This window comes from Elgaria multicarinata, chromosome 10 (assembly GCF_023053635.1).
Source record: "Elgaria multicarinata webbii isolate HBS135686 ecotype San Diego chromosome 10, rElgMul1.1.pri, whole genome shotgun sequence".
Classification (NCBI taxonomy): domain Eukaryota; kingdom Metazoa; phylum Chordata; class Lepidosauria; order Squamata; family Anguidae; genus Elgaria; species Elgaria multicarinata.
Genome location: NC_086180.1, coordinates 74,230,658 through 74,250,215, shown reverse-complemented (window position 1 = coordinate 74,250,215; position 19,558 = coordinate 74,230,658). Strand labels below are relative to the sequence as shown.

At 40.8% G+C, this 19,558-nt stretch overlaps 1 protein-coding gene across 1 annotated transcript; it reads left to right on the top strand.

Moving 5' to 3' along the window:
* The first annotated feature begins 452 nt into the window (after positions 1 to 452).
* MSMO1 (methylsterol monooxygenase 1) lies at positions 453 to 11,756 on the top strand. The gene is made up of 6 exons (XM_063135580.1): positions 453 to 501; positions 1,184 to 1,489; positions 2,948 to 3,096; positions 5,943 to 6,069; positions 8,492 to 8,646; positions 11,059 to 11,756. Exons 2-6 carry the CDS (start codon positions 1,217 to 1,219, stop codon positions 11,264 to 11,266), a joined length of 912 nt encoding a protein of 303 aa, XP_062991650.1. The 5' UTR covers positions 453 to 501; positions 1,184 to 1,216; the 3' UTR covers positions 11,267 to 11,756.
* The last annotated feature ends 7,802 nt before the right edge of the window (positions 11,757 to 19,558 follow it).

Sequence of the window (19,558 nt, the reverse complement as noted above, 5' to 3'; positions counted from 1 at the left end):
GCAGGAAGGGAGCAATCCTATGCATGCTTAAGACGGAGGGGGGGGAGTCCTTTTTCTGGTTGGACATGTAGGACTTTTTTCTGTCTAAACATGCATAGGATTGCACCCCAACTTAGTACAATAACCCATTTCTGTTTAGGAGGGGGGGGGATGCGAAAACAGCAGCCCTGCGGTTTCCATGGGAACCTTCCGCCTCCGGTAGCCTCCTGCCCGCCCATCTCCTGCTCCTCGTCATTGGATCGGTTCCCCATCCAATTGGCTGCCATCCAAAATCGGACTACCCTCACTCCATCCCTGTATCCAATGGCAGCCCACGAGACCTCCGGCGTTTCGGCCCAGCCCACGCCTGACCGTGACGAATTCTCACGCGGTAGCCAATCGGAGCGGCGAAGGCGTCCCTCGGCGGCCAATGGGGAAAGCGTATTTCAGGAACTGGGGTTGAGGGGGGGCGATCAGTTTGTTATTGTCGGGTGTCGAGGAGCAGAGCGGGAGTTTGTGGAGGTAAGTGGCTGTTGGGGGTTCTTCGGGGTGGGGTGGTGGCCGGGGGGGGGGGGGTCGGCTTGTGGGGCCCTTGCTAAGCTCTGTGCAGTGGCGGCACTAGAAAAAAATTCAGGGGGGGCACAGCAGGGGCAAAGTATATTTCTAGGTGGGCGGGGCTGTGCCCCACATATTAAGGACTCCAAAGAAAAATTTAGTATATCTCACACTATAACTGCCATCCTAACCATATATTCTGAAATAAAACATATATTGGTTTAGTGTTTTTTTTAATATAGCATGTATTAGCTAGATTCAAATTGCAGTAAGGAAAAAGGCTTTCAAACAAGGTAGTCAGTATATAAGCATTTCCTTGACATACAGATTAAGCAGAAACAACACTTCAGTTACTTTTCAACTAGTGCAGGTAGAACTAGGAAGGTAGACTCTTAGTGTAAGGAAAGTAAGAGCAAACTGTGCACCCAGGAAACCCGATGTATGTTGTTGTGTGGTCATATAATGCCTATTTTCTTTGATATGTTCTTTATGAGCATCACTTAATTGCACTTAAAACTGAGCCTCCTTTGGATTTCTGGGGTGAGTGGGTTTGTAACTCTCCCGTGCCACCTTACAGGCTTTGGGAGCTGCACTTCTGTTATAAAACTTCAATCCTGAATCATTAGCAATGATGTCCAATGTTTTGCAGATTCATAGAATTCCTGAAGAGAAGATATTTTTTATGATGGTCCAGAACAGAGCAATGGCAACTAACGACAGTGGCATTTTGAATTCTGCTTACCTGGCCATGGAATACATAGACTCTTTCTTGCCTGAGAACCCACTACAACAGCCATTTAACAATGTTTGGGTGTATATGCTGAATAACTACACTAAATTCCAGATTGCAACATGGGGATCACTTCTCATTCATGAACTTTCCTATTTTTTACTGTGTTTGCCTGGATTTGTATTTCAGTTTATACCTTACATGCAAAAGTATAAAATACAACAGGTAAGCTGGAACTTTGTCTCACAGGAGAAACCCTATTCCTAATTTAGCTCTTGTAAGTGGCACGGACTTGGGCAAGTAGTTTAACTCTGCTCTTGTATTAAACCTAGAATAATTGTATTTAATGCAATTCTTGTCACTTATATTTTGGTAAATGTGAGCCATCCTTTTCAGAACTAATCACTCTGGGTTAATGTTTAGTTTTCAGTAACGCTGACTTCGAATCTCAGTTCTGAGGTGCTGTTGAAAGACTGGCCTCTACTTTGGAAGCTTTTATTTAAATAAATGCTGTTGTTTTCTGTTTTTTCCTGACATGGAATTGTGGGAAATGAATGTGAAAAACAAGCTTGACATTTTATGTTAGGTGTTCATTATCACCTAGATTAGTATCTCAATGAGGAGACAATGTTGCCAAGTTTATGAGGCTGCAGTCCTATGCACGTTATGGAATATCCCCCATTGAATAGATTGACGATGACTTCTAAGTAAACATGCAATAAGCTTGTGTTGTTAAAATAATAAGGGAATGGGATCATATTGGATCATCACTAATTTCCCTTGACTGGCTTAGTGGAAGCTTCAAAGCAGTTAGAACATTGTCCCTGTAAATCAGGGTTCCCCAACCTTTTTGGACCTGTGGGCACATTTGGGAACTTGAGACCATGCTGTGGGCACCACCACAAAATGCTTAATCAATGGATTGTCCCTTTGGTGTTTATCTGTTGTGTCTATGGATCTTAAGATGCATTTTATTCAGCAAACCCTTTTTGTTTTGTGTCTATTAGACATCACAGTGTCTCTTAAATAAGGACTAATATAATTTGGCTAATGGCTGGTGGTGCAATACAGCTCTTGTTTCTTCTAAACATATATTTTTGCAATGTCTAATAATTACTTCACTTTGGGAAGAGATTGACACATCCATATTTACCTGCTTCATGGAGATTAACAAATGGTCAGCACAAATGGATTCTCTGCACCCTTTTGAAAGCTAAAAGACTGATTTTAAATGTTGGAAGAAAAAACACTCGGCCTCTATAATGCAATAGATTGAGAATCTCACAACACTTTCAATATTTGAAAGGGTGACATGTAGATGGCACCTTCAGATGGATAGTTATTGGGATATTTGGTTCATTTTTGTTGAAACCTATGTATAATTGCTAGGAAGTTGAATGCGTTTCATACAAATCCATGTACGTACATCAAAAATGGGAGGAATGTAAAACAATTGAAAAATATATTTTGGCACCAGGTTGTGGTGACCATTGGCAATGCTGATGGGATGATAGGAGTTGTAGTCCAGCAATCTCTGGGGACACAAGATTGGAAGATCTGCTTTAAAGATAGCTAGTATTTCTTCCTTTGTATATTTGCTTCTTGAATACTGGCATCAGGATATTCTATTCTGTTAGTATTGATAAAAGATGCATAATAGAAATCTTTCTGTTGTTGTTTCAGGATAAGTGGGAAACATGGGAAAGACAATGGAAATGTTTCAAAACAATTATATTCAATCAGTTCTGTATTCAGCTGCCTCTGATGTGTGGCACCTATTATTTCACAGAATACTTCAATATTCCTTATGATTGGGAAAGCATGCCAAGATGGTAAGTAGAGTTTAGTTATGCTAATTTATTTATTTAAAACATTTGTATCCTGCCCTATATCACTAGGATCTCAGGGCAGCGTACAAATAAACTTATACAGTATAAAATAATAAATATACACAACTAAAAACAAATTAAATCATGAATCAAGCTGAAACCAGTATATTTATTTATTTATTTATTTTATTACATTTTTATACAGCCCAATAGCCGAAGCTCTCTGGGCGGTTCACAGAGTATAGAATTTAAAAGCAATTAAAACAGTTAAAACAATGTGCGAGCTTGGTGAATGTATCCATTAAAAGCTTTGTTAAAAAGCACTGGCGCCAGTTGGGCCTCCAAGGGGAGGGCATTCCACAATCGGGGTGCCACCACAGAGAAAGCCCTCTCCCTTGTCCCATCATAGCGTATGTGTTGTGCTGGTGGGATGCGGAGGAGGGCTCCTCCAACAGATCTCAAGTCTCTGTCAGGCATATATATAAGGAGAGGCGATCCCTCAAGTATCAAGGTCCCAAGCCGCTTAGGGCTTTAAATGTCATTACCAACTCCTTGAATTCTGACTGGGAGCATATAGGGAGCCAGTGCAATTCCTTTAAGACCGGTGTTATGTGGTCTCTGTAAGATGTACCTGCCAGCAGTCTGGCTGCTGCGTTTTGCACTAGCTGCAACTTCTGAGTCGTCTTCAAGGACAGCCCTTCGTAGAGTGCATTGCAGTAATCTAATCAAGAAGTTACCAGTGCATGCACTACTGTGGCTAGGTTGTCCCTGTCCAGGAAAGGCCATAGCTGTCAGATCAGCTGAAGCTGGCCCCAAGTACTCCGGGCCACGGAGTCCACCTGGGCCTTCAGTGACAAGGTTGGATTTAGAAGTACTCCCAAACTACGAACATGCTCCTTCAGAGGAAGTGTAACCCCATCCAGAACAGGCCACTTACCCAATTCCCAGGTAAGTGCGTTCCATTAACCATTTTGTGGTTAAGCAGCATGGTTTAGCATGTTGTCTGAACAGGGCCACTGTGTGCAACAGCATAGCTTGTGGTTAGTACTAACCCCAGAGAACCACAGTTTCACTAACCATAGAGTCTGACGTGTCATCTGAACAGGCCCATAATTTAATAAAAATTTAACCCAGTGCTCTCTAAATGTGTCAGATTACAACTCCCATTATCCTTAGCCAGCATGCTAGGAGTTGTAGTCCAGTACAACTGGCGAGGTGCCAGGTTAGAGAAGGCTGGTATTAGGTAATATATTTCAACAGAGCAGCTTTTCTTGAGTACTACTTTGATCAACTACTGAGATAAATTTCTTAACTTTCTGTGCCATAAACAACTCACTAGTCTACTTACGTTTTTTAAAATTTTTGTATACTTTTAATGTTTACTATTTTTAATTGTTGTAAACCGCCCAGAGAGCTTCGGCTGTGCGGCGGTATATAAATGTAATAAAATAAATAAATAAAATAAATACTGTTCAGTAGTTTCAAGCTGAACTTTCTCTTTGGCTCAAAGTATTCTTGTCATTACAAGTATGATTTGTTTCTGATAGTGTCACAAGTGCCAGCTTTCATTCTTACATATTATAACAAATACAGTGCAAGCTTTGTCTCTCTAAATTGTGATGAGGTTTATTGCATTTGAAACTATTCTCCTTCATTTCTTGGGAATAGAGCAGCAACACATCCCATCAGCATCTAAGCATGTTCTTTCCATACGTTAAATCTTTAGTTTACTTGATTTTAGCCCCATGTCACAGACTGCAACCCAGGTATGTTTATTTGAGGCTTCCTTTGAGGAGAAAAAGCCTCTTACTTACCGTATTTCTTCGATTCTAAGACACACTTTTTTCCCCATATAAACATCTCTAAAAAATCGCGGGTACGTTTATTATTTCTTAGAATCAAAGTTTTTTTTTCTGTTGGTGCTGAAATTAGTGTGCATCTTACAATCGATGGCGTCTTAGAATCGAAGAAATACGGTATTTGAGGTTTATTGTTGTATTTTTTATTCTCAATAAACACGAAGGCTGCAGTTGGTAATCATAAATGGTAAGGAGTGCCCCTAGGTACACAACTGCATAACAGTTGAATCAAACCACATTTATATCAAATTTCAAAACAGTGACTTATTTTATATAAGGCAGTTGAATCGAACAAAACAGTAACATCAATTATAAAGCAGTTCAATCAAACAACATAGTATAGGGAGTCAATAGTGACTTCCCAAACATTACATTGATAACAAAAATACTGTTTTTAAAGTCCCTACATTGATGTTGTTACGATAGACTGAATTATTTATTTATTACATTTCTATACCGCCCAATAGCCAGAGCTCTTGGGCGGTATATATTTTTATGACAATGAAATTATTACAATAGACCAAATTATTTCTATAACAGGAATCCGGATAAGCGTCCTGTTTCGTGCTACTTCCTCAGATATACGGTCATTAAGAGTTGCCATGTACGAGCATAAGCTGTGGGGGTGTTGGCTGGAGATAGCAAGTCCAAATCTCCTTTTAATTATCCCACACCTTCCTTCTACAGGAATTCTCTTTTGCCCCGGCTAAGAATTTATTAGCTTCAACATGGTTGACTAGGGGATGCAGGGATTTGTAGAATTTATTTCTGTCTAAACATGAATAGTATCGCGCCCTAAACGTCTGAAGTTTCTAGTTCTTGCTGAATATTTGCAAACTTCTCCCCTTGCAAGCAGTTGTTTCTTAAAGGCAATTTACTTCTAGTTTTATGGACAGAAACCGAACTATAAAAGAAAAAGGTGGGTTTGGGGAAGCAGGTGGCTTGATCTATTGCACCTTTGCCTCCACAATTCCCCCCCCCCTTTCAAAGGTATTTGCTGCTTGCCCAGTGTCTTGGATGTGCTGTGATTGAGGATACCTGGCATTATTTTCTGCATCGACTTCTGCATCACAAGAGACTATATAAGTACATCCACAAAGTGCATCATGAATTTGTGGTACGTATTGTCTTAAGTTCATGGATTGCATAGTTAATGTATGAGTCATGGGCATATAAATGCATTGGGCGCATGTGTTAATGACTAGTTTAAGAGTGAGGCAGAAGAAACCACAACCTATTTTCATCAAGAGGTTTATAGTGCTGAAGTTGCTCAGACTTTGCAATGGGAGTGACTCATCTCAGTCAATGCTGGTGGATAACTAAACACAGAAGCAATTAAATACCTTGGGTCAAATCCAGTGCCGCCCTCAGAGTGGCTCAGGCATGCACGTTTGGCTCGTGCCACTGGCAGCCACGGGGTAGTGCTCCCAGGGGAGAACTGCCGAAAAGAGTGGAAGTGCTTGTTTCTGGAAAGAGCAGCTCACACCTTCCAGAAATGAATGTTTTTGCTTGTTTCAGAGCTTACCCTGGAAGTGCTACATCATGGCCGCCAGTGGCAGGGGCCGTGCACGTGCCTCTACCACCAGGGGCGCGCCTGGGCCATCCACGTGAGGGCAGCATTGGATTCTACCCCATATGTTCTGTGGACATATTTCCTTCCATACCAATGGTCACTACAAAACAGATGCATTCATCCTTTTAAAAATGGTCACCGGCATACCTAGGGGTGACCATATTACACCTACGTTACAATCATCCCACTGGCTGCCAATTAGTTTCTGGGTGAAGTACAAAGTGCTGCTTATTACCTTTAAAGCCCTACATGGTTTGGTTCCAGGTTACCTGTGGGATCACCTTCCCCTGTACAATCCGTCCTGCACACTCAGATCCTCTTGGAAAATTTTACTCCAGTCAGCCACAACTAGGCTGACAACTGTTACCCAGAGGACCTTTTCTTCTACTGCTTCTAGACCAGCCTTTCTCAACCTGGGGCGCTCCAGATGTGTTGGACTACAACTCCCAGAATGCCCCAGCCAGCTCTGCTGGCTGGGGCATTCTGGGAGATGCAGTCCAACACATCTGGAGTGCCCCAGGTTGAGAACCACTGTTCTAGACTATGGAGTGGCCTGTCAAAAGAAATTTGTCAACTTAACACTCTCTGAGTTTAAGACAGCCATAAAGACCAATCTCTTCCGGCAAGCCTACCCAGATGAATGTTAAACCTAAGAATTTAGAGATGTTGTGATTGTTATTTTAATGTTGTATCGGTTTTATATGCTTTTTTAACCAGTTTTACATATCGTATTGTTGTATTTAATGTTGTTCCCCGCCTCGATCCAGAGGGAGAGGTGGATAAGAAATACATTTATTATTATTATTATTTATTATTATTATTTCCGACTATAATCCTGATACTGTGTGTTGAGAGCATAGGAAGCGGCTCTATACTAGATCCTGTTGGTTGTTCACTTGCTTAGTGTTGAACTCTGCCTGGCAGCGACTCTCCAGGGTCTCAGGTCTTTCCCACCATGTGCTACCTGAGATCCTTTGCGGAGATGCCAGAGGATGGACCTGGAGCTGTGTATATGGAAAGCATTGTTTTCCGAGGGCATGGCTAGATGGGGCGATCTCCTGGTGATCGCCCTGAGATCATCCCTGACGCACAGGGCATCCCGGGAGCAGGGAGGGATGATCCCTCCCTTGGCCCGGGATATCGCCCTATAGTTTAATTCCCATTTTTCCACGGTCTTTGGATGATCCCAAGACTGTGGAACATGTGGCCTGCTGTTGCTGTTTTGTCCTGGCTCCTCACGAGTAAACGCGGAGAACCAGGGACTGAGATCCTCAGGAGCTCTGTGCCCATCAGGAGTGGGGTGGGGGGGAGGGGGAGGTGTTTTATTTAAAAAAAATTACATGGTGCTGGTGCGCCCCTTTTCCTTTAACAAAGACAAATCCAAAATGGCCACGATGTTGCATGCCGTGTGTAGACAAGGGGAACGATCTCGCGATCATAAAATGATGAGATCATACCCCTCAAATCCCCTCGTCTAGCCATGCCCCTACTTTACCATGTGAAATGTTTTTGTAGAGTAAAGCTTTTCTTGAGTAAATGACTTCTATTCCTGAAGTGTCATTTCTAATAGGGAGCTTAAAACAGATTCAAACAACCTCTTCAGTATGACTTTAAAAGATGTCACTGTCTAGATATGGCACAGTAAACGATGAGTTGCTTCTGTTCTCGCTGTTTTGCTGGGGCTTCTTACTATGTCTTTAAACTCTTCATCACATACTACTGAATGACTTGTATTTCGAGAGCAGTTCGGAAAATTTTTAGATTTAGAGATGGAGTTACCTCAATGTATTCATTCTTTGCCTTTCCTTAAGTAATGGTAAACCCAGGCTCTGATTGTGAGAGGGCAGAGAACTCTGCTAAATTAGGCTGGCCATGTGGGAAGCATAGATTTCAGACTTAAATTACTCACATATTTGCATGTGTCTTAGTATGCAATATAATGGATGCATTTTTCCTTCCTCCTTAGGCTCCATTTGGGTTGCAAGCTGAATATGCACATCCTCTAGAAACCCTTATCCTTGGGGCTGGATTTTTCATTGGAATAATGGTCTTTTGTAATCATGTGGTTTTTCTATGGGCATGGCTAATTTGTCGTTTGATGGAGACCATTGATGTCCACAGGTAGTCTCCTTTTGTTGCTTAGTAATGACTTCTTGTGGTCAGTTGTAGAAATACACATCCATCAAGAAATGGCTAAAAAGATTTTTTTTCAATTCTTCAGTAACCCCCTGCAAGCATCTTCATTATGAGTGTATGAATTTAAGGAGAGGGTATGTGGCTCAGTAACAGATGACATGCTTTGCATGCAGACGTTCCAAAGTTCAATCCCTAGCATCTCCAGGTAGAGCTAGAAAAATCATGTCTGAAGACCTGGAGCACTGCTACCAGTCAGTGATCTGGTTCACACATAATGGCAATTCTTGGGTTGTTTAACCCAGGAATTGTCAATATCTAGCAAAAGCGAGTGTTCCTGAGCTGTTATTGCGATATCAGAACTCAGAAACTCTAGCTTGTCTAGGGGATAAACAACTCAAAATTAACCCACAATAAACCATGGTTAACTCTGGCTTGTTTAACCCCTGGCATTAACCCCTAAACAACCCAATGTTTCTGGGTTGGGATGTCACAGTAACAACCCAGGAACCGGGTAGAGGCAGCACATTCATTCACTGCCACTCAAACCCAACAACTCATGGGCTGTTGTTGTGTGCAGACTGGTCAGCGTTGACAATACTTTTATTTATTTATTTATTTATTACATTTCTATACCGCCCAGTAGCCGGAGCTCTCTGGTTGAGCTAGATGGAGCAAGGTTGTAACTCAATAGAAGACAGTTTCCTACATTCCTAAGTCTGGAACCCTGCGAATACTACCTAGAATCCTAGGAATAGTTTCATTGAATTTAGTGAAGCTTGCATATGATTAAGTATAGATAGATTTGCAAAGCACATAGTTCTTGAAAAAGTGAATCTGCAAATTCTCAACCACAAGCCTACACATTATTTTGATATTCTTTGGCAAAAGAAGGTCCACATAAAAGCTGCTCCGTGATACTTCACAGTGTGGTTGATAATGATTTAATTCAGCATAATGGAAAACGATGCAATCTGAATAAACCTATATGAGACTTGGACTCACCCACTCTTCTCGCCTGCCCCCACCCCTCCACTTTCATGTGCACAGAGGAGATAAAAAACTTTTTGATATTAAGATAACCACAGTTCCTGTTAGCCAAGCTAATGACTACTGCATAGGAAATACTCTAGAAAAATCTAGAGATAAATTGAGATTATTACACCTCAGCACATCACTGTCATCAGATAAGCAGCTTCAACTCGTTCTGGTTCACTCCTCTCAATCAATCAATCATCAGATTTTGTCCTTGGGAAAACAAGTGAAAACGCTATTTCTGTTTTAAAATGACACTTGTGAAATACACTAAGACGCCCTTAAAAAGTTGTATGTAGTTCCTCCTTCTCATTGCTTAGGCAGGACCTGATCTTACTGCCATTCGAATTCAAGAAGGCTAAAAGACTGATCTCTTCCGACAGACCTACCCAGTCAAATGTTAAGATAGTTGACTGTTATTTTAATATTGTATCAGTTTTGTATGTTTTTAATCAGTTTTATGTATTTTATGATATTTGTATCTAATGTTGTTCCCCACCTCGATCCAGAGGGAGAGGCGGGTAAGAAATTATTATTATTATTATTATTATTATTATTATTATTATTATTATTATTGGCATTTCAACCGCTTAGGTTACCACAGCTGTCAGCCAGAATTAAGCACTTTTATGTCCAATTGATTTCAGTGGGAGTTTAAGTACATTCTTAACTCTCTCACTTAATGAGACAAAAGTTATGCCTGTTTATGCTGCAAAAGTGTATAGAACTCAATGGATTGTGCCCTAACTCATGTAACAATAGTATCTTCCTTTTCCCCTACCCCTGGAGAGGCCACATTCATTCAAAGAGCTACCTCATTCCTCCACCTGGTATACTGTGGAAAACATCGGACATATTTACATAATGCATCTTGCAGTACAGTATCTATGAATAATACAGAAACATGAGACACCCTCCTTAATAATCCCCTGACGGGCTTTATTTCTACAGCGATAACGTCAGAAATATATTGTCCAGCGGCATCATCTTTGAACTCCAGAGGTTTTAAAAACAAGGCCATTTCTACACCTACCTTTTTTTCAGGGATCATCCCAGGATCATCCCTGTGCATCCAAATGACACACAGGGGATCCCAGGAGCAGGCAGGGATGATCCCTCCATTTTCCTGGGATAATCCTTTGGTGTAGAAAGGGCCCAAGTTGATACTGAATTAAGTTAATGTCTAAGGCTGCAGTCCCATACCCACACACCTGGGAGTAAGCTACATTGAACTCAGTGTGACTTCCTTCTGAGTAGGCATGTATAGGATTACACTGTATACAGTTGATACTAGTCCATTATACAGAGAATGAGAATTGTTTTTGTATAAGTATTGAAATATGCCCTTCCTTTTTGTTCCTCTAGTGGCTACGATATTCCTCTAAATCCTTTGCATTTGGTGCCTTTCTATGCCGGGTCTCGCTTTCACGACTTCCACCATAAGAACTTCACTGGCAACTATGCATCAACCTTCACCTGGTGGGATAAGCTCTTCGGTACAGATTCTCAGTACAACTCTTACACAGAGAAAGTGAAGAAAGAGGATCACATAGTGGAAAAGAAGACAAAATAATTTCCCCCTTGGAAGCAGAAGGGGGAAGCACTCAACATGTGCGTTTGGTTAAAACTGGAAGATTTTAACACATGTAGCAATCCAAAGCAAACTACTGCTTTTAATGGAAGTCTTAAGAGCAATCCTATTGAGTCTTGTATATGTAGTAGGAAAGAAACATTAACTGCTGTATCTTCCTAATGGGAATGTGTTTTCTATTTTATATGTAAGTAAAGCCTATATATATTTAAGTAAAATGTAAAGAAGGAGGCCCTGAATTTGAAAGTTTGTAAAGTACAATATATCCATTAGAGTTGGATAGAACTATTATAATTTGAGTGGTGTGAATGTTAAAATCATTCTAAATGTGAAAAAAGCAGTCGTGAAAACTGATTTTGCCAGTTTTCTAAAAGCAAGTTACTAAGTAAAACTTCCTTGGGAACCAAAATTATTGGAAGAAGAGTGTTTTGGCAATTTTGCACATGTTAATAAATGTCCATTTAAAAACCTTTCTAAGTCTGGTATTAGAAACTTTTTAGATTTGAGACAACCTTTTTTCCCCTTAATCTGCTGGAGCAGCCTGTTTATTCTATTTACTGAATCTACTTTGTCAGTATAGTTAGTAATGTTCATAACTGTTTGTGAACTACTGAATTGTTGCTATATTTTGCACTTGTGGCCGGCAAAGAAAAAAAAGGTTCAGATGGTCTGACTTTTTCTTATGTTTACCATGCACCAAATAAAACCATATTAGGATTCGAACTGTATTTCCCTGTCCCTTCAATAGCTTTTCACTTTCAGAAAAGAAAGATGCAGATGGGTGACTAATGTTTGAGAATATACATCCACATAGAGTAACACTGTAGTTGTATCTATGCAGGCACCCGAGCAACATTATGGGTTATTTGTCTACAATGGTCACAACATGTAATTATTTATTTATTAAAACATTTGTCTCCCGCCTATTATCACTGGGATCTCGGGGCAGCATACAGGTATAACCAGAACACTATAAACAAATAATTTACACAGCTAAAAATGTATTAAATCGTTACCAAATTAAAACCGGTAGAAAAAAATTAAAAGCAATAAAACAATTAAAACTATGTGTAACCATGGAGAATTTACCCCTTGAAGGTTTTGATAAAAAGCCATGTTTTAACTTGGCCCCGAAATGAAGCCAGTGTCGGCGCTAGTCGGGCCTCCAAGGGGAGGGTATTCCACAACCAGGGTGCCACAACAGAGAAAGCCCTCTCCCACGTCATGTATCTCTTGTGTTGGTGGGACATGGAGGAGGGCTCCTCCAACAGATCTCAAATCTCGGCCAGGCATATATAGGGAGAGGCGCTCCCTCAAGTACCAAGGTCCCAAGCCATTTAGGGCTGTGAATGTCATTGCCTAACCCTAACCCTTCCCAGTTCTGGTCTCCCAGTTATCCAGTATTTTTTTTTAGTTCTACGAACAATGCAAATGAAATGGTGCATGCATGTCCACTCAACACATCATTCCCCAGACAAGCAATCAACCATGTCATTGGCAAACATTCTGCCTCAGAGGCCTCCAGTTCACATTTAAGAGAGAGGACAGAAAGCACTCTTTTAAAGGAAATTAAAACCATCTGATCTGAAGTCAAAGGAAATTCAGCTACCAGTAGTAACATGTGCAATTAAGCAGGACATGCAGACATTTTGATGTTTAGATTTTGTAGACTCCGAAATACAAAAGTATGAAACCATGTATAACTAAATCATACATTAAAATGTATTAACACACCTTCACTTATGTTTTATGTACTTGCATATCAGTTGGATTTTTCCTCTCTTTATAACTAGATAGAGACTTTGGTAAAATCAGGCACTGTAAAGTTACTTTAGCAAACAACGGGTTAATTTAGCAAGGTCTTTTAACTATTGTCTTCTCTCCCTGTTCTCTTCTTGATGAGCTGTTAGCTCACAGGTGAGGATATCTTGAGTATATAAGAAGCTTTGCAGCAGAACAACCATACTTATTTAAGACATCATCTCATTGAAATAGTGCAAATCATATTCATAAATACAAAGGCTTTTAGTGAGCATGTATTTATATATTCTTGAGTAGTGCAAGAAAATGCTTACTGTTAAGTTACTCCAGTTGAATTCATTATTAAAATGTTCACATTTTCTTCATCTATTAGAACTTACATTTGTTTCCTAACTGATCCAGAATTATTTCATTTATTTCTGTAACTTTCATTTTGTGAACCGCCCAGAGAGCTTCGGCTATTGGGCGGTATAAAAATGTAATAAATAAATTCATTTTGTTTGCCATCAATTTCAATTGGAGACTCTGCCAGTTTTCTGCTGCCTGTAACTTTGATATTTGTATTTTATTGGTGTGAATTTTAATAGGCATCCTATTACTCCTTCAGGGCAATGGTCCTGGCAAATATCAGAACAAAAAAAAATCATATCCCATTAGCTCCCCATGGCTTTCAATGGGGAGAAAGCTGCTCTTCTCCTGTTTGTAGCTTATGCATTTTGCTCTTAATTAGCACGGCATGCTATGGCATCATAGTATGCCCACATGGCACTAGATTACCAGAGGTGGAACAGCGCCACTGGTTGGGCAGGAGGACTGCAGCAGGACAGGGTGCTGGGAGATGAGACAAATTACAGTAATTTAATAAGCTATTCACAGTATCTTATTAGCCCACTTGTGTGGTGGGGGATTGTGGGCTATTTTTTTAAAAAAAAGCTACTGTGAGTGGTTTATGAACCCATCATGGGCTATTGTGATGCCTGAACATGGCCAAAGAATGTTGGAATTAAAAGTTAACATGAGAATTAGGCCTCAGCTTAGTGTTTAATGCTATCCAAATAGCAACTGGGAAACCAATGGCAAGAAAGGCAGAGATATAAAGGCCTATCCTAAGTGAAAATATGTAAAGGATTTAAATTTATTTATTAAATTTCTATATTGCCCAATAGCCAAAGCTCTCCAGGCAGTTCCTAACCATAAAATGCAAGCTGATAAGATGCAATAAAAAAATTAAAGGTTAAAGCTATAGTATAAAAATAAAATAACCAAATGGACCCCAGCTGCAGTGCAAAAAGCCTTATTCGCTATGGTTAAAGCCATGGTTTAAGGTGTCTTCTGAACATGGCTTGGCTTTTTGCTTAACCAGCATGGTTAAAGCCATGGTTTAAGGTGTGTTCTGTACATGGCCTGGCTCTCTGGCTTAACCAGCATGGTTAAAGCCATGCTTTAAGGTGTCTTCTGAACATAGCCCAGCTTTCTGGCATAACCACTGTGGTTAAAGCCATAGTTTAAGGTGTCTTCTAAATGGGGCCACTGTATTTTAAATCTTTGCACTGCAGCTAGGTTCCATTTGGTTGTTTTATTTCTATACTGTAGCTTTAAACTTTAATTTTTATTTAAATCAGATTTAAAACAGAAAGTGAAAAGCTACAATACATGGGAAAATAAAAAGGTCTTTTACCTGGCGCAAAAAGGAGTATTATGTAGGCACCAGGTAAGCCTCTAGGAAGTTCTTTCCACAACTGGGATGCCAAAGCAGAAAAGGCTCTTTTCTTTGTAGCTACCTGCCTGCTCCTATCATTTGCAGCCAGCAAAACACACAATACACAGGCACTGTTGTGACTTCATCGTTCCCCCCTTCTGCGAGTAGAGTGCTTCCCTGGGGCTGTCTATACACCTTGCATACTGCATGGCGGCAGCACCATGGCACTGTGTTGTTTATATGATGCAGCTGCCAACCCTTAGCCACCAAGGGGGCTTTTTCCTGAAACCACACTTTTAAAAAGTCATAGCTTAACGTGACTTTTTTTTTTTTTTACTCTTGAGTTCACCACTGTGGCGTTACCTCACAATTGATTATATTGTATATGTCTGGATTAGTTAAATTCCCTGTTAAGTAGGGAATGTTCCCTACTGGGTGTGGTTTATGATGCAATAGGTGGAGAGGAAGGAGTATATAAGGAAAGTGTTGAGAGTTTGTGAGGTATGTGAGTTTGAGTAGTGCCTGTGAGGAGAGTTGTTTATTGAAGAGTTTGGATTCTAGGGATTTAGGATTGGTGTGAAGAGAGTGAGGTGGTTGGTGTGTGGAGAGTTTAGATTAAGCAGGATTGAAAGTATGTATTTTAAAGCTTTTAATTAACAATGAACTTATTATTTTGTTAGCTACCAAATATGTGTCAGCTTGGCATTATTTACCTGCCTTCCAGTTATTAAACACCTACACCAGGTTATACCCGCAGTGTATTTAGAGCAGATCCTGTATTAAACCTATTTCCCTCATAGCTAGGGGAAAGGTCTTAATTAACCCTCCCTCGGGTTTTCAAGTGTGGCGCTTGGCCTGAGAAGGGTTTAAGGGTCCGTGACGTTGCAACCACCTTTCCTCTGTCAGTAGTGACCTTGCTTCAGCTTCAAGCTGGGTCATTCCCAGGGGCGGATTGAGGCCCGGGATAGGCGAAGGTAAGCAGGAAGGCAAGGCAGAGGACAAGAGGTGGGCTCAATGAGTGGGGTGGCCACCAGTGCTGCAGCTTCTTCGGGCAGAAAAGCCCGTGCCCCCTCCTGCAATGAGGATTAACATTCCCATCCCACAGCTGTGATGCCGTGGGTTGAGGGAATGAGCAGCAAAGTTGCCATCTGTTATCATTCCAGTTCTTCTTTGTGGTCTCTGTGCATCACACATATGGGCTTTGCGCCTGCGCAGAGCCTTGATTCAGGAAACTTCCAAAGCTGAATAGACACCCGGCATACAGGCTAGCCTGGTTTTGAAAGAGTGAAGGAAGACCTATCCTCATCTATCCCGCTTGTGCATTTATATCTCGTAGGACACACAATTACATTTGTTGCAGTATTTTGAATAATCTATATAAATAAAAATGTAAATGTTCGTTTGAAATTCCTCGCATTCCTATGATTCCAACAGATATGTCATTTCAATTTAAGAGACGTTATATCTCTGAAAGTTCTTCACCGATTGCTTTGAGATTTTGACACAACGTTGCATTCGAATACGCGAGCGTTGTTATGTAACTATGTTCTATATGGGGTCAAAAGTTTGTCTTAATATCGAAGAAATAGGCCTCCTCAAACCCAGTCCTGCTGATCATTGTGACATCGCCAACCAGTGGATCGCCAATCCACTGCCTCTGTGTCCTCTCCTATTTGCATGTTCTCTCACAATTGGCTGAGTGAATATAGATGTCACACCTGTGACAGTTACACGTTCTGAAGAAAGGTAACTGCCAGGAGTTTCCGCTAACCTCCTCACCGTAAAAACATCCTTTTTAAAAAACCAAACAATCTGCTTTACTTCATCCAAATAATGCCTCACAGAAGATCACACTTAGGTCGTCGTACTCACAGAGCGGAAGCACTGTGACGAGAAATTGCAAATCAGACTCAGGAAGAACGGGCATCAGCAAACGAGAAAAAAAGAAAAAGAATGCCTCAAATACGTGCCAAGGAACCAGCCAAGCAACGTTCAGCCAGACTTGAGGATGCACGGTTGCGAGCACGGCAATTGCATTCTACAGCTTCAGATCTGCTTTGTTCTCAACAGAATGAACGCGACAAGCTGAGAGTGGCTGAAAGACGTCAACGAGAAACAGCACATCAGCGTCAAACACGACTCCGTGGTAAACAATCACACGATTACAATCGCCTTGCATTCCGGTACAACCCAGCTGATGATTATAGTTTGAGGCGGCATGTTCTCATCAGCGCTATGACTGAAGTGTGTCCTTATTGCAAGGCTCTTAAATTTAATGGAGAAACAAAAGGAATGTGTTGCGTTGCTGGAAAAATTAAACTGCCTCAACTTGGAGAACCACGAGAGCCATTACAAACTTTGCTTGCCGGATATACCGCAGAATCAAAGCATTTCCTATCTAACATCAGGAAATACAACTCATGCTTCCACAAGATGTCGTTCGGCGCAGAAATCATCACAGCTCCATTTATGCCAACTTTCAAAGTCAAAGGACAAATTTATCATAAAGCCGGCTCCTGCCTTCTGTTTCAAGATAGTCAACATAAATTCCTACAAATGTATTTCATTGGTGATGGCAATGATGAATTGAATGCACGCTGCGGAATTTATACCGGCATAAAAAGGTCCATCGTTTCAAAACTGCAACAGCTACTTCACGAAAAAAACAATTTAGTACATTTGTTCAGAACTGCAATTGACATGATGCCATCTGATACACACAAGATTGTTATTCATGCTGACAAAACGCCTGCTGGAGAACATGTGCGAAGATTCAGTGCTCCAACTATAGACGAAGTGGCAATTGTTATAGTCGGAGATCAATCTTGACAGGACCTTTCAAAGGTGAAGATGTCCTCATTCCTCGGATTCTTATGATTCCAACAGATATGCCATTTCAATTTAAGAGATTGGCGTTTGCAATTACCATCAACAAAGCTCAGGGCCAATCTTTAGAATTGTGCGGTTTAGATCTAGACACAGATTGCTTCTCACATGGACAATTATATGTTGCATGTTCTAGAGTCGGCAAACCAGACAATCTCTATATCTACACAGACAATGGAATAACTAAAAATATTGTATATCCACAAGCATTGTGAAATTAAAGATATTAGAAACATCCGCTTTGTCTTTTCTTTCTTTTGAATTTAACCAGACTGAGCCACAGCAACGCGTGGCAGGGTACAGCTAGTGTGGAATAAAAAGCAGGTAATTACCCTATGGAAGTGGAATATTAAGAGAGCCGGTGTAGTGCAGTGACTAAAGTGTTGGACTGGAAGTCGGGAGATCTGGGTTCTAGTACTCAGCCATGGAAACCCACTGGGTGACTTTGGGCCAGTCACAGACTCTCAGCCCAGCCTACCTCACAGGGTTGTGAGGATAAAATGGAGAGGAGGAGGATTATGTACGCCGCCTTGGGTTTTTGGGAGGGGAAAAGGCAGGATATAAATGCTATAATAAATAAATAAAATATGGCATGCGTAATGTGCACTTCAATACCACTATAAAGCAGTAGTGTAGATCTCGCTCAGGACATAGGAATTATTAATCAGGTGGCTGGTTACAGTCTACCTCTAAAAGATATAATAAAGGGTGACTTGCACACCCTTACCTTCCAAATAGGATGCACCCCCCACATTTGACACACATTTCTGCATTGGGTTTTCTTGGGGTTGGGCGGAGCAAGGATGCTTTGAGGATTTTGTTGGTTGGAGTATTACTCCATAATACTCCCTCTTACCAGAAAGTGGTGCATAATACTTTTTTCAGCATCCTTATGTGCTTCCTAGTTTTTGTTTTATTTATATCTACTGTGTTTCACCTTCTGTGCTGAAGTCTCTTTCAAATTCACACAAAATGCTTGTATCTTCTGTTAGCAGGGAGAAATATGTCCATAGCATATGGGATAGCTTGATATTGCTTGGCTGAAGACAATCTTCTCAGAGAGAATGTATGCTTGGCTAATATTAAGCTAGCATTTATATTACAGTAGGCTTGTGTGAATAGTACAGAATGTATGCACTCCCAAATAACATCTAAAGTGGTTCATCCAGAAATGTTAGGCCCAGTTTTTTAGGATGCTTCCAGATGGAGGAACCCTAGCCCCCAAAGTCAGAAGGCACAGTGCATCAATTTCATCTGTTATTTAACAAGATGGAGGATATGGTAAGAAGACATGGAAGATGTCATTGTTTTTGAGATCCCCCATAGCATTCTGTGAATGATGCAGAACAATGACCAAGTAAAAATCTGGAAGCTTCCTACGTGACACTGTAGAATGTCTTTTACTGCTTCATTTATACAGCATAGAAGGTAATGTAGGATGTCCACGATTTGCAGGCATGAATAAATTGGTTTTTAAAAAACAAAAACGAAGGTGGGGGTAGGAGAGGGTTAATCCTAGATTTCCTACACTGCAGCCTTCCTCAGCCTGGTGCCCTCCAGATGTTGGACTACAGCTCCAATAATTCCTAGCTAGCCAGTTGGCAAACAGTTGTTTTTTTCCTTAGTATATCAGGAACGTAGACGCAGTCATAAAGCATGGAATGGGGATTATGGTGTGTGTGTGCAGGGGGAGAGAACGGTTAGTTGTGTGCTTCACAACTGAAGTAACTCACACGGCTGTGTAAAAGCGGGGCCTATACAACTGTTCAATCCAGGGTCTAAAATTACCTAGCTGTACCACTGCAAGTTTCTTTCTTTGCCCTTGAAACCGTTGCTGAGGTTTACGTGCCTTAAGCACAATGCAATGCAATGTATGAAGTTGTAGAGCCATGTGTGTATTTTAACTTTTAAAACATGCTCGTTCGGAT

Coding starts and splice junctions, on each gene's coding strand:
- MSMO1 (XM_063135580.1), top strand. CDS start 1,217: ATGATGGTCCAGAACAGAGCAATGGCAACTAACGACAGTGGCATTTTG. Junction 1,490..2,947: donor AAAAGTATAAAATACAACAG/GTAAGCTGGAAC, acceptor TTGTTGTTTCAG/GATAAGTGGGAAACATGGGA. Junction 8,647..11,058: donor GAGACCATTGATGTCCACAG/GTAGTCTCCTTT, acceptor TTGTTCCTCTAG/TGGCTACGATATTCCTCTAA.